Here is a 14,200-nt window from a genome sequence, read left to right on the forward strand (position 1 = left end):
ATGACTATGTTATTTTCCATATATTATTTGATAATTCTATTCCATTATTTGATGACATATATATTTCTATTTTTATTTTACAAATAATATTTACATATATTCCTATTTTTTACTGTGATTCAGTCATTTAGAATTGACTAACTTTCTCCCTAATTTTTGTTGCTGGCTTGTTAGTAATCGCAATGATACTGAGCTGATATATCTCTATCTTAAAACACACAGCTTAAATTCTAAGTTGAAAAAAATACAGTAAATTTCACTAAAGTCACACTTAAAATGCATTCTTTAAAAATTCTTATTTAAATAGGACAAGAATATTAAAAAGCAGTTAAATTAAAAAAATTTCCTGAAGTACATAAATAATTATGATTATCTAGAATTCAATATAAAACAATGTCAAACATCATTTATTGAACATCTACTATACATAACATCTTACACTTATATATTCATAGTAATTATATCCATTTTAATAGTCTACATAGTTTAGGAAATCCATAGATTTCATATTCAAATTATTGTGTAAATATATTATGTATAATGTGTATAGAGATATAAACATGCCCATATAAAAAATGATGAAAGCATTAATATTTCAATCATCCAGAGTTGGCTATTTAAGCAACTCTCAGCTATTTGGAGAAAAGACATTTGCTTTGACCTAGATCATCCTAAGGTACACACACACACACACACACACACACACACACACACACTTTTATTTCAACTCAAAATGCTCAATGCATTTTTAATTGTAGAAGTCAATACCTAGATAAAATATAGGAGAGTATAAGGTAAAATATTGAAATTCTAAACCTAGCTAAGTGTCAAAATTTGTTACACAAACAAAATCTCCCAAAGGGATATTGTTTGGATATTTGAAAATGGACACTTAGGAATACAAAATATAGATTATATTTTTCTCCACAGTTCATTCCTATAACCCATCTCTGATAAACTATCTATTAAAGGATGGATAAGACAAAAAGTAAGCTAAATAAAGAGAAGTAAGGAGACTGTTTCTAAATAACAAAATCACAAAAAAATAAAATACAAATAAATAATGAAATTGATAATGTAATAGCTACCCCAATGGAATGCACTGAATTTATGGATTATTTAAAAAAAATTTTAGCTTAACTTTTTAATATATTATATAATTAAGCATTTTAGTTGGTTTTGAGTTTGGCAAATACCACCTTCAATTTGCCTAGGGTAAGAGCTGGTAACAATATGAGACAGCGAAAAAAATGCTCAGTGGCAGAGGGATGCAATCGCGCTATAGATACCACTGCAAATAACAAAAATAGGTGACCAACGTGTGCAGATAATAAAGAGCTGACTGTATTGTATTTTCAAAATCCATTAGCCCATGTGTCACAAAGCTTTGCCTTCCTTTTAATTCATTCCAAATGTTTTGTTTGCCCTTGTCCAGAAACTGACATCAAATATCAAATATTTCAATCTAAAACATTTTCTAAATTTTAATTCCAATAATGTCCATGGCTGTCTGAAGATCAAGTGTTGTATTCCTAAAATGTGTGGCTTTCAGTGCTGCCTAAATCCCTTGAATTACAGAACCTATAATCTTGGCTCCAGCAGTTTTGTTGAGTAATAGAGAATGATCATGTCCCTAAGTGTTTAATCTCCTGTTTTATTCTATTTTGCATGTTTGGGTAATAAATTTAAGTACTGTTTTGGGGAAAAATACTTGATTTCTCAGCAGTGTAAGCATTGAATGGTATGATAGATATAAATAATGTTTATCACACATTTAGGTCAAGAATAAGGCTTTGTGTACATGCCCTAAAACATATTCCTAGAGTGAGAGGACACGTTTGGAATGAGAACGCTGGTTTATTTACCTGGGCATAAGGTGGTACAGGCTATTTTCTGCACACTCTGCCCTTCACAGAAGGCACCACCATTGAGTGGTGCTGGGTTGGTGCAGGTCCTTGTGCGTTTCTGATACCCTCGTCCACAGCGGCTATTACACACAGACCATTCTGTCCAGGTGGACCAGCCACCATTGACTGGAAGGAGGTAAATACAAAATGTGAATTACATGTGTGTTCATGCACACAAAGATACACAAACTACACACAACACATAAACAAAAACTCATCTGCTAAGTGACCATAAAAAAGATAAAAAATTTCAAAGCTAGAAGAGAACTGGAGCATCATTTCATTCAAAGTATTATCAAAGAGCAGAAGAATCTAAGCATAGAGATAAATAAAATGAATTACCCAAATTTACTCACCTACTCAGAAAAGTAAATAGAACTGTATTCTATTTTCCTTGGCTAGTCTTCTTAAAAATATATATTCCCCTTACCTAGTCAAGCTCCAAAAATTATTTTTGACAGCTTATCACAAATAATAAATGTTTACATCCTTATGCCAAGGCTGCAGGTGGATCTGAAGCATGAGAACTGAATAAAATCATGTAGCTTTTTCTTAATAGCAGATGACTGATCAGTTTTCTTTAGCATATGTAAACTTTACAACCCTTTAAGGACTTGTAGTCAGTTTCAATAACCCAGTGAACCTGGTTAAAAAATAAAGTCTTGATATTGCTAGATTTTAAACGAATCGAGTAGCTATTTGATTGAATTGGCAATTAGTTTATGTAATTGAAATGGACACCCATGCTGTGTGTAAAGGCTCACTATGGTGTTTGATGGAGAGTTCAGGATAGGTATGACTATAAAACCTACATTCTGACGCTATGTTCACTATTCATCTCTGGAGATCTCCTTCTAGAAAATACTCTGATATATTTTAATATTTACATTATGTGAGTTGAGATTCAATTATTGTAATTAAGCATTTGCTTGCTGGTAGTTAAAACTTGACACAACGAGAATGAGTGTCTGCCTCCTGATCATAAAGAGGGCTAGACATTCAGGCAGCACACACCTTCTAGGTGCACATCATATGCCCGACATCTCCTCTTCTAGAAACCTATGCAATGGGAAATCATCATGAATGTGTTATATATACAGACACAGACAAGAATGCTTTTGCATCGCAGTTATTTTCTATATAAAGATAAATACTTGTAAACAACTGTAATGTTCAACAATAGGAAAATGGTAAAGTAGATACCTGTTCATGTGATTGACACGTAGGCAGCCTTTAGAAATGGTGCTAGAGAAGTCTATTTAATAATATATGACTATTTCAGCATTATGTTTAAAGTAAAAATATATTTATACCCCCTTATTTTAAAATCTTATCTATGCATAGAAAATGCCAGTAGTATGCATATCAACCTTTTTGAAAGCTATTTTTGAATGACAAGATGACAGGATTATGGGCATTTTCTTCTTTGACCTTTTCTGTGTTTCCCTAACTTTCTAGAACGGATATGTATTTGCAATCCACAAATGGATACTAACAAAAATAAATATACACAACAGACTTGAAAACGAAATACTCATTAGATGTATATGTTTTGCTGTGGGTTTCTGGTGAGCCTCATCTAGGAGCCTTGGACAACTGACTTTACGGGGCCATGAAAAGGACAAACAGATGGTTGATAGGTTGAGTTTCAGTCAGTGTTCCAAAATGCAACTTAACCTGCTCAGCTTTACAAAACCAGATGTCATGGAATTGTCAGTATAAATTGCTCACTAGCATACCTGCAGGCCAATATTGGGGGTTATACTATACGTGTACTGCTCTGGTAGGATTTTAACGAGAAATGAATAATCATAAACTTCTAGAGAAAAAAAAAAAAGAATGAGAAAGTCCCAGACTTATTCTCTCATTCTACAGAGAAGGAGACACGGGCTCCCAGCATCCTGGTCGAGTGACCCATGAAGGTCAGTTAGTGGGAGAACTAGTCTGAGAGCACAAGCCTCCTGACCCCTAGTCCAATGCTGCTTTCTGAACTCAACATGCTCAAGTTCCTTGTGTTTGAGTCTTTCTAGAAACAATGTTCAGCTTGTATTTATAGATATTGAAAGCATGCTATACATAGGAAAAGAGATTTGCATGTATATTAAACATGTATATAATGCATACGCAGAGAGTCTGTCCTCATTAGTTATCTATGATTACTACGTGCTGTGATGTGCTCCGTTTCTCTTTTGCCCTTGAAATGATGTTAATCAAGCCCTTCAGCCACTTTAGGAAAAGACAAAAAGAGGATCATTTCATTGTGACTGGAGAGAGGCAACTGCTTACAATTTAACGGAGCCATTATCTTGACGAGGAAATTCAGGCTCAGAGTACTCAGAGGATTAAAAAATAGTCTGTATCTGTCTTGTAATGGACACGAGAGGTTTAAAGCGTCCCCATATTCAGCCTTTGGAACTTCACAGTGGCTCTTGTTTCTCATAACTCCTTGCAGCACAAGGACCTCCATCCGAAGGGCACTATCGGCTGTAAGTACCACGAGCCAGATACTTGCCAATAGCGACCCCTGCTTCCCAGTCACCCAGACCCGAAGGCCCCTGGAATGGCCTTTGACACCAACGCAGCCACGAGGAGCTTCCTTAAGTTCCAAGCGGGTTGTGCGACCCAGGCATCTCAGGTAAGAGGGGCATACCCTCAAAATACTTCCCAGGTTGTTAGGTCACCTCTGGTACAAGAAATCATCAAGAATATGAGGGCCTCTGTATGTCCGACATCGTGAGAAATGCACAGACAGACAGAGCGGTCTCTCCGTCTATAACGGAGCTTACCGCACAGCTGGGGAAATGAAACTACCCATAGAATGCCTGGGAGACAACTGAGCGCTAAAACGCGCAGAGAAATAAAAGCATCCCACGCTACAGCAAAATTGGGAGCGGGACTGTTGAGTATTTCTGGAGAAAGGATAGGCCCCGTCGGAGATGAGCTGGACTAGAAAGGACCAGAGACTGGGAGGGAAGCTTCCGGAAGAAATCATCATGTTGAACCTTGCCACGTGGTTAGGATGAGGGCCACGGGGATAGCAGTGCTTGCCTTCACTCTAGGTCTCCCTGAGGGAGAGTGTGAAGCAAATTCCAGGAAGTCAATGTTGCTCTGATGTGTTTGGGGAACAGGTCAGCTCGTTTACCTGACTGAGCCAAGGCCCACAGAAGTATGAGCAAGCTGACTCAAGCATCTCCATCTCCAAACTCACTCTGGCTCTGGGTGGTCTGGGGTATGGAGAGGGGAGGGCTTAGAGAGGCAGGGACATCTGCTGGCTCTGGTGCAGGCACTCAGGAAGACTTCCTTCATCTTCCCCATCAGCTCACTGACAAGGGCTAGGAATTTCCAAGTCTAGTCTTTCTATGAGTATCGGGGAAGCAGGTAAACCTCACTGTCGGAGCCCGAAGCTGGGAGAGAGTGGCGATGAGGACTGCCAAGGGGCCTCTCCGGGATGTTTTAAATTAAAATGAGAAACGGTAGTTTGACATGAACTAGACTGAGACTCGGACAGCTCACTCACCATAGACTATGACAGTTGCAGTCGTGCTTTTCCTCTTGGCAACGATGTTTTTGGCAACACAAGTATAGTTGGCAGTATCTGAGAGGCGGGCCTGCTTTATGATGAGGTTGTGATCAATGGTAATATAAAAATTCCGATCTTCAACAGGATCAATTATGTCTTCATTTTTCAACCATTCCACCTAAAGATGCACAAGAGAAATAGATAAATCCCCAGTATGGATCCTTCCATGGCAGTTTGTCCTGACTTGAGCTTTATCATTTGTATAACATTGCTTCATGCTCTGAGCTTCTGCAAACCGAGAGGAAGTAACTTTCTGAAGTCATGTTAAGTATCACTCACCTGCCAAACAGGCTGATTCTGTCTGTACTCCGTTATTCTCAAATGTCAATGAACCAATTGGGAAATATAGTGTTCAAATTGTTTTCACTTCGCCCTGCGGGCAGGAACAGGGAATGCGCACTGCCAAGTTCAGAACCCAATCAGAAATAAGGGGCTAAGCATTTCAAACTCAACTCAAACCTTTTGCTATTCGATTTGTTTACTCTTGGCAACTTACTCGCTGCTTTTCACAAAAGAACGCAAAGACTATTAAAAAAAAAAGCTCAAAAGGCATCTTAGACCTCATGTAGCTCTAATAAACCCACATTTGGATGATTTACGGGTAACCTTGCTGAAACATATGGATTAAATTTCCCCCCAAATGCACTTACATTAAAATGTAGCAAACACGTATTTGGAGATGCACTTAAGCCAAAATACTTGGAGAAAAAAAGGTTTTGTATCAACTTTCAATATAATACAAATAGCATATACATCATACTCAAAGCTTTCTTTTTGTGGATCACTAGCATCAAACCTTTGCCTCATGGTTTGCTTCTGGGAAGCCTGACCTAATACATGACTGTTCAAAACTACTGAGCTAGTTTTTCCATGTAAATAACATCAATTTTGCAACAGCAATGTTATCCTTCCAGATTGAAAGGTGGGAGATATAGCTACATAAGCTTTCCTTATGGAGGATAAATTATTTCTTGTTCTATAAATTGCTGTTGCTTCTTCTTCTTCTTTTTTTCTATGCACAGGTTTTTCCATAAAGCAAAACAACCTTGGTATTTGCCACACTTAAACTTTTCTTTTATAGCGATGGGATAATGGATACAAGTAATCTTTAGCAGTAGAGTGTCAATAGTGTTGCCATTTTCAAAATCTTAAGGAGTTTGGCACCGCAAGAGGTCTGGAAACTAATCTCTAAATCTGTCAGTGGGTTTGACGTGGTACAGCTCTAAATTACATCCAACATACGGATTCTAAAATAATGCTCCTCTAATCCTTAGAAGAAGGGCCACAATTTAAAGGGAACAACAAAACCCAACAACAACCCTGAAATAAACGTATGAGGATGTAGATAAGAGCAACTATTTGTAGTGATATGAATTTTGAAATGGCAAAACGTTCTTGGTATTTACACTACGGTAGTAAGAAACAGAATGGAATCCATCTAAAACAGTGGAGTTTGAAAACATGCATTTTGTTTCCAACTACAGACAGCACATTCAGTCGGGGCCATGCTTGGATATATCTGATCAGAGAGTCATACTCTCTTGACCTGGATTTTCTCAAAATTTGGCCGTATGTGTATAGTAGTATGATCTCACTAGAAGCGCAAGAGGGAAGGTAGCAAAATTCATACTGCTACAAAGTAGGACAATAATGATCAATTATCATTAATTATCACTGATGATAACTGAAAGCGGACATTAATTTTTTAATCTAATCTTTAGGTAGGCATATCTATGCCATTCTAAAGAAAGCTTTCCACTTATAGAAGGCACTGTTGGGCTCCCCCAAGTTGGTCTTGGATCCACTGTGTGTGTGTGTGAGTGTGCTCTTAGTACTTTCCTTTCAAGGACCCATAATTGCTACTCTTTCCTTGAAAGATGGGTCTCAGGGACGCCTGGGTGGCTCAGTCGGTTAAGTGTCTGCCTTCAGCTCAGGTCATGATCCCAGGGTCCTGGGATCGAGTCCCGCATCAGGCTCCCTGCTCCGCGGGGAGCCTGCTTCTCCCTCTGCCTCTGCCTCTCTCTCTCTATCTCTCATGAATAAATAAATAAAATCTTTAAAAAAAAAAAAAGAAAAAAAAAGAAAAAAAAAAAAAGAAAGATGGGTCTCAGACTGCTGGACCCTGCCTGGAAATGCCTAGGGGGTTCACAGCTCCCCTGCCCCACAACCTACCCCCCCTCAGCCATTGTCTCATGGGTGTGGAAATATGCTTTGTATCCAGTTGGGGTCAGAATCCGAGCTGCTACTCTCCAGACTTCCCCTGTGGGATGAGGCTGAAGCTATCTCCTTGAGGTGTCACCTGCATGTCCAAACTTACTGGGCTTCTCGTTTTCTGTCTAGCATTCTCCACCCACCTGTAAGGTTCTCTCTCCTATGAATGCTTCCATAAAAAAAACCTCTTGCATTCAAATCTTGGCCTCATGGTTTGTTTCTGGAGAATCCGATCTAACCTATGACTGTTGAAAACTATGGTTTCTTCTACTTAAATCACATCAATTAATAACAGTGATATAATCCTGATCATAAGTGACATTAAGAGATCCCAAGGGATATTGCAAACCACTTGTTTATTTGAAAGTTTATTAGATGGAAGAAAAAGAGCGATCTGCACAATTGACAAGATCTAAAAAGACCTCCATGATTATTGGGTAAACCATCTTTACTTTCAAATACATCACTCCACATTTTTCTCAAGTCTCTTGCCAGTGCTGGAGCAGTGACTATGACCTGAGTTTTGAGGGCCCCTGAAGAACCCCAGAAGTACAGAAGTACTGAGGATGCCCTCAGGGTCCTGGGGGGGGGCACTGCCCTCCTCCCCAACTCTGGCTTTAACCAGAGAAGCTTGGCTTTGCTCTGTCTTCCACACCGGGTTCACTTGTAATGCCTTTGGTTAAAGAAACAGAGGGTTTACTACTGCTTAGAAATAGCCATAGGCATGGAGAGGTGAGCCGTGGGCTCCTCCAGCTTCTGGTAGCTCCCCTACCCCTGTTCCCTTCATGCCAGTACTCCCAGCTGCCGCAACGTCCTGCTTTGAGACCACATCTCCACAAGAAGCTCAGGTCATCACTCACCGCCCACACTAGAATCCTCATACTGCTTGGTGCATCCCCATCTCCCGCCCTGCAAAAGTCTCGACAGCCTTCCAAGCTTCTTTGGGAGGCAGCAAAATACTCCAAAATTTCACACTCTTTTTAGATTGTTTTCTTCATTTTTCTTTAACTAAAACCTAGCTCTTCATGATGCTACTGTGTTTTTTTTCTGGGGTTCTCTCACGTGGTGGCTGCTTGATTTCCCAAATCCAAATTACAGTGGGCCTGGGCGTAAGTGTCCTCCTTGTTCTGCCCTGTCTATTCTAGACCATTCTCTCCAACAGCTTTGCTTTGAATCTCATGTCATCAGATTATGTCACCCACTTTCTATATTTTTTGTAGTCATCTACAGACCTCTGTACTCACAGTCATTTTATCCAGCACATTTTCTGTCATAATTTCTAATGATTTTAATAACCTGACAAACATGACACTTTCCAATTTTGGCCTCTCAAGTACACAGCACTCCTTCCTGCCATGATCTTGGTCTCTAAGACACTCACACTTAAAGGCCAAAGACTTTCAATCCTGGCCTCACTGTAGACTAATTTGGATGTTCATAATATATCAATTCTACATCCAATCCAGAGAAATTAAATCTAACCTACAGAAACCCTGACTCACCATCAAGACTGTTCTAGCACCCATATTTTTTAAACTCCTCAAGGGGCTGTCACTTACTGCTAGGGTTGAGGAGTACCACTCTAGTTAATTTTCTCTCAAATGAGATCCCTGACAAGAAGCATCTACGTCACCTGGAAGCCTGACAGAAATGCAGAATCTCAGGTCTGCCCAAGTACACTTACTGAATCAAAATGTGCATCTCAACAAGAAATTCAGGGATTTATATGCACATTAAAGTTGGAGAACCACCAGTCTAGCTCTTGTCCTTACCATTGATTGTAAACCCTCTGAAACCCAAGTTCAGTTATCACCTCTTTCTACTCTTCCCTGTCTTTCTGGTTTACTCCCCCTAGGACCCCTATTTTGACTGCCTTTCACCAGGACCCACAAATCTACTAAACTTCCCAATGTTATCTCTCACCCCTCTCACGTTACCTCTTCTCTCTTCACTACTTTTCAATGGCCATGTCCAAATTCTCAAAATCCCTTGCCTTATATTCTCAGCTCCCCCATCCCTCTCCTTCCTTAAGGCACTCACTTGGCTACTCTTCCCTGACACCACTTTCAGAGACTCGCAGCAGAATGTGGCTGTGCACAGCCATGTCGAGTAGGCTCATCTTAAATTCATGATAACACAATGCGAGTGGGCTCTTAATTCTGCCAAAAAATTGTACTACATTTTCATCATCTGTTCATGGTCCCATCCTCCTAGACAGCTATTTCACACCTTCTCCTCTCCCTTTAAACACTACCTCCCTCTCTATCCTCACTTTCAGCTGATGACCACGATTTCTCCTTCACTGAAAAAAGTGACAATCACAAGACAGTTTCCACAACTCCCACTACCCACCTCCCCACCCCTATTCTGCACCCTCTCTCTGGTTACTGGTCAGCTGTCCATGCTCCCACCCATCACCTCTCATTTGTATTCTGCATCCCACTCCCTTGTGCCTGGTCAAGGGCAAGCCCCAGCAATGTTCCTCTCTGTCTCTTAAATCATTAATATTCCCTCTACACAAAATAATTTCCATCAGCCTACAGACATACAAGTATTTTTCACAACTTAAAACCCTCCCCACTCGTTTCTGCCGGTAGTCACCTCCACATTTCTTTGCTCACCTGACAAAAGGCCTTGGAATACTTGTTGATACTTACTCTCTCCATTTCCTGACCTCTTCATGTCTGCTGAAACTATTCTAATGCACATTCAGCTGCACCCTTTCACCCATACTGCTCTTTCCAAAGCCACCAATCACTTTCACTTTGTTAGGTGTATTGGTGAGGTGCTTGTACTTAACTCATGTGACTAAGCAGCAGGTTGGACCCTGCTGGTTTCTCCCTCCTCCTCCTCACTTGCTTTCTTGGTCAGGGCACTCCATCCCCCACAGCTTCCTGGAGCGGAAATCTGTTCCCCTGTAGAGCCTGTGTCCCTGCACCTCTTCTGTTTTTCTATTTTCTATCTATATTCATTTCCTTGGTGAGCTCATCCAGTCTCATGCAGATACAAATCTTAATCTCCAGTCTAGACCCCGCCCCTGAACTCCAGACTCATATATCCAACTGCCTTCTTTCGGCTCCACTGGGGTGTCTAAGAACAACCTTCTGAACCGCACTTCCAACTCTGCTCCACCCACAGCTTTCCCCATCTTAGTTAATGCCAACTCTATCTGCCCAGTTACTTAGACAAATACCTCAGACTTGGCCTTGACTCCTCTCTACCTCTCTCTTTGCCCGCTGGAAGTCAGAGCAGCATGTTGGGATCTGACCACTTTCTGTCCTTTCACTACCACCTCTCCTGGTTCAAGCCACCATCATTTCCCTCTTGGATTACTGCAGCAACTTCTTGTCTTATCTTTTCCCCTTGGCCATCCACAGTCTATTCTCAACACAGTAGAGTGATCCTCAAACTCTAAGTTGGATCATGCTGCTCCTCATCTCCAGCCCTCCAATGGCTCCCTATCTTGCTTTGTGCCAAAACCAAACCCACCAGGCCCAGCATCACCAGGACCCCTGACCTCTCTGAGATCACCTTGTTTACTTTCTCTCGTCTCTCATCTCCTTAGCATGCTGGCCCCTCCGGTGGTCCTCACACACATCAGTGCTGCCCCTGCCTTGTGGATATTGAGTCTGCTGGTGAACCTGCCTGAAATAATCTCTCCCTTCCCCAGGTATCTGCATAATTTGCTCCTTTCCCTTCTTCAGGTCTTGAGATGTCACTTTCTTCGTGAGCCATTTCCTGATTTACCTTTAAAATTGCAACATCTCTCTCTGCCTCTACCCCCAATCTCTCACCCTCTTTTCTTTATTTTTGGCATGGCACTTCTCACCATCTCAGATAGTCTATATTTTACTTAGTAGTTGTCTCCTCCACCAGAATTAAAGCTCCACAAATTCTGATCTATTTTTGATCAATATTATATTGCTGTGGCCTTAAACTGGCATATAGTAAGGGCTTAGTTAGTATTTGCTGAATGCATGAACAGAAATAAGATACGTAGTGGGATCAAGTCTGTTATATACACTTTTAGATCTCTATAAAGTTGCTGCTTTCACTGGAAAAATTAATATTAAATATATTTAGTGAGTGCCATTTTAAATATCCCTTCTAACTAAGTTCTACTGGAGATTAAGAACACAAATCTCTACTGCTTAAGGTGAAATCCTTCAGAGCTGGCCTGGCCTCCAAATGGACTCAATGGAGAAATCGTAAGATAGAAGAGCACCTCTAGAATTATGCTAGGAGACCCCCAATGTCTCACTATTATTTCTGAGTCTAAAGTGTTGTGTGGCCAGCATGTTTTAACTAAGGCATCTTTGAAAGTGGCATACCCCTCTAACGCACATTATACCTGCATGTCTGCTGGAGAAGCAAAAGAGGGTGTTTGAGTAATTATTGCAGACTTCATTTGGTAAACACAGGATCTAGGTGATCATGGTAAATCTGGGCCTAAAATCCAGTTTCCTAAGAACTTCAATTTTTAATAAAGATCTCAGTAGGCACCTTGTTTTTTTCAATTCCATTCCACAGACACTGAGTACCTACATGTGATGCATGGTGTCAAGTGCTGGGGGAGAAAGGGACAAATCAGATAAGTGCTTGCAATGCATGAGAATAATTCTGTTTATCATGTAAGAGGTTGTCTAAATCAGCAAGGGAAATCAATACAAATCTTTATAAATATATCTTTTTATTAAAAAAAATACATCCTTTTCATGCAGTGTCTCCAGAACCCAACAGCACCAGATAAAGTGACATTCTTCCATTTGAAGTAATTTCATAGTGAATCTCCTTACAAAAACTGTATGTGAAATCCCAAGAAACAGTAAAGAATCTTTTGTTGTGTTAGGATTTTATTGCACTGAATAGTAATTAATTATATTGTTGCAATGCTATTTATTTGGAAGCTAATCTTGGTTAATCAGGAGTCAGTACTTTGGTCTGGCCTCTGAATTCTGTTCCTGTTTTGCTCATTTCAATGCTTCTTGTTGATTTCACCCTGAGCTGTGGCTTCCTCCCACCCCTCCCCATTTAGCAAACCCTCTGATTTATACATGGGAGAAGTCTTTCTGAGTTAGAAGTTATTTTTAGCTATGAATAAAACATTCAAGAAGAGAGAAAAATAGGTTGTAGTTCAGAAAACAATAAAAGGCTTTGCCCATAAACCATAACTTGTTGTCAGTGCTGCAGTAAGACAAAGTAGCGTTTCTGTCCTTGTGACTCAGTAACTGCAGTCTTTTCAATAATTTGGGGCACATTTGAAGTAATTGACTCAAGTGTTTATAAAGAAATGGGAATTTATTAACAGGTAATAAAAATAGTTACAGGGCAATGTTAGGATGTCCTATTTGCATATTCTTTTGTTATGTTTGCTGTTGATTAATCCCACTGTGTGCAATTGAAAATCTTACTCTAAGAAGCAGTTCCTAAAGTACCAGCTGAGAGGGTTGTTCTCAAACCTGACTGCCTGGGTTCAAAATCAAACTCTGTCGCCTCTGTGTCTCTCCTGGGTAGGTTCCTTATCTTCTCCCTGCCTCCGGGTCCTCATTTACAAAATGAGGATAATCCTCAAATGCATTCCATAAGGTTTGTAAAGATCAGATGTAAAGATCGAGTCCCGCATCAGGCTCCCAGCTCCGTGGGGAGTCTGCTTCTCCCTCTGCCTTTGCCCCCCTCTCTCTCGCTGTCTCTCATGAATAAATAAATAAAAATATTTATAAAAATAATAAATAAAAACAAAAAGGAAAGTACCTTGATGTCTGAATTCCGTTCGCTTTCTCTGACATTTTTTATTGAGGTAAAGTCAACTCACCATCAGATTATAACTCTTTAAGATTGTACTAGATACATATAAATGATTAAGTATTAAATTGGCCAATCTACTTTGTATGCTAAACCTAAATACATATTTCCATTTAAACTTTGTGAATCTATAAGTCTAGGGATGTCATTAGCATGTGTGTGCTTTAGAGAAAGTATAACATGGCATTTTAATCAGCCTGCATAAATATTATTTTCTAATTCTTTTAGGTTAGAAGCAAATCCTCACACTAGATTAATTTTTAAAGGTATAAGTAGAATAGATTTTTTTTTTTAAGATTTTATTTATTTATTTGAGAGACAGAGAATGAGACAGAGAGAGCACATGAGAGGGGGGAGGGTCAGAGGGAGAAGCAGACTCCCTGCCGAGCAGGGAGCCCGATGCGGGACTCGATCCCGGGACTCCAGGATCATGACCTGAGCCGAAGGCAGTCGCTTAACCGACTGAGCCACCCAGGCGCCCTTAATATTCTTTTAAAAAAAGATTTTATTTATTTGAGAGAGAGATCGCACAAGTGGGGGTGAGGGGCAGATAGAGAGAGAGAGAGAGAGAGAATCTCAAGCAGATTCTCCACTGAATGCAGAGCCCAATGCAGGGCTCTATCCCACGACACCGAGATCATGACCCAAGTCAAAACCTAGAATGGGATGCTTAAATGACTGAGCCACCCAGGTGCCCCTA

General features: G+C 40.1%; 1 protein-coding gene across 1 annotated transcript in view; it reads right to left on the reverse strand.

Annotated features, from left to right (window-relative positions):
• The window catches only part of UNC5C (unc-5 netrin receptor C), a 347,498-nt gene that overhangs the window by 62,797 nt on the left and 270,501 nt on the right, over positions 1-14,200 (reverse strand). Inside the window, exons 5-6 of the mRNA XM_045880727.2 lie at positions 5,425-5,605; positions 1,866-2,033 (exon numbers count right to left, since the gene is read on the reverse strand). Coding sequence (XP_045736683.1) covers positions 1,866-2,033; positions 5,425-5,605 — 349 coding nt within the window. The remainder of the gene's footprint in view (positions 1-1,865; positions 2,034-5,424; positions 5,606-14,200) is intronic.

The sequence above is a fragment of the Mirounga angustirostris genome, unplaced genomic scaffold (assembly GCF_029215605.1).
Source record: "Mirounga angustirostris isolate CCGP_5_RB_7025 unplaced genomic scaffold, mMirAng1.0.hap1 SCAF_2, whole genome shotgun sequence".
Taxonomy (NCBI): Eukaryota; Metazoa; Chordata; class Mammalia; order Carnivora; family Phocidae; genus Mirounga; species Mirounga angustirostris.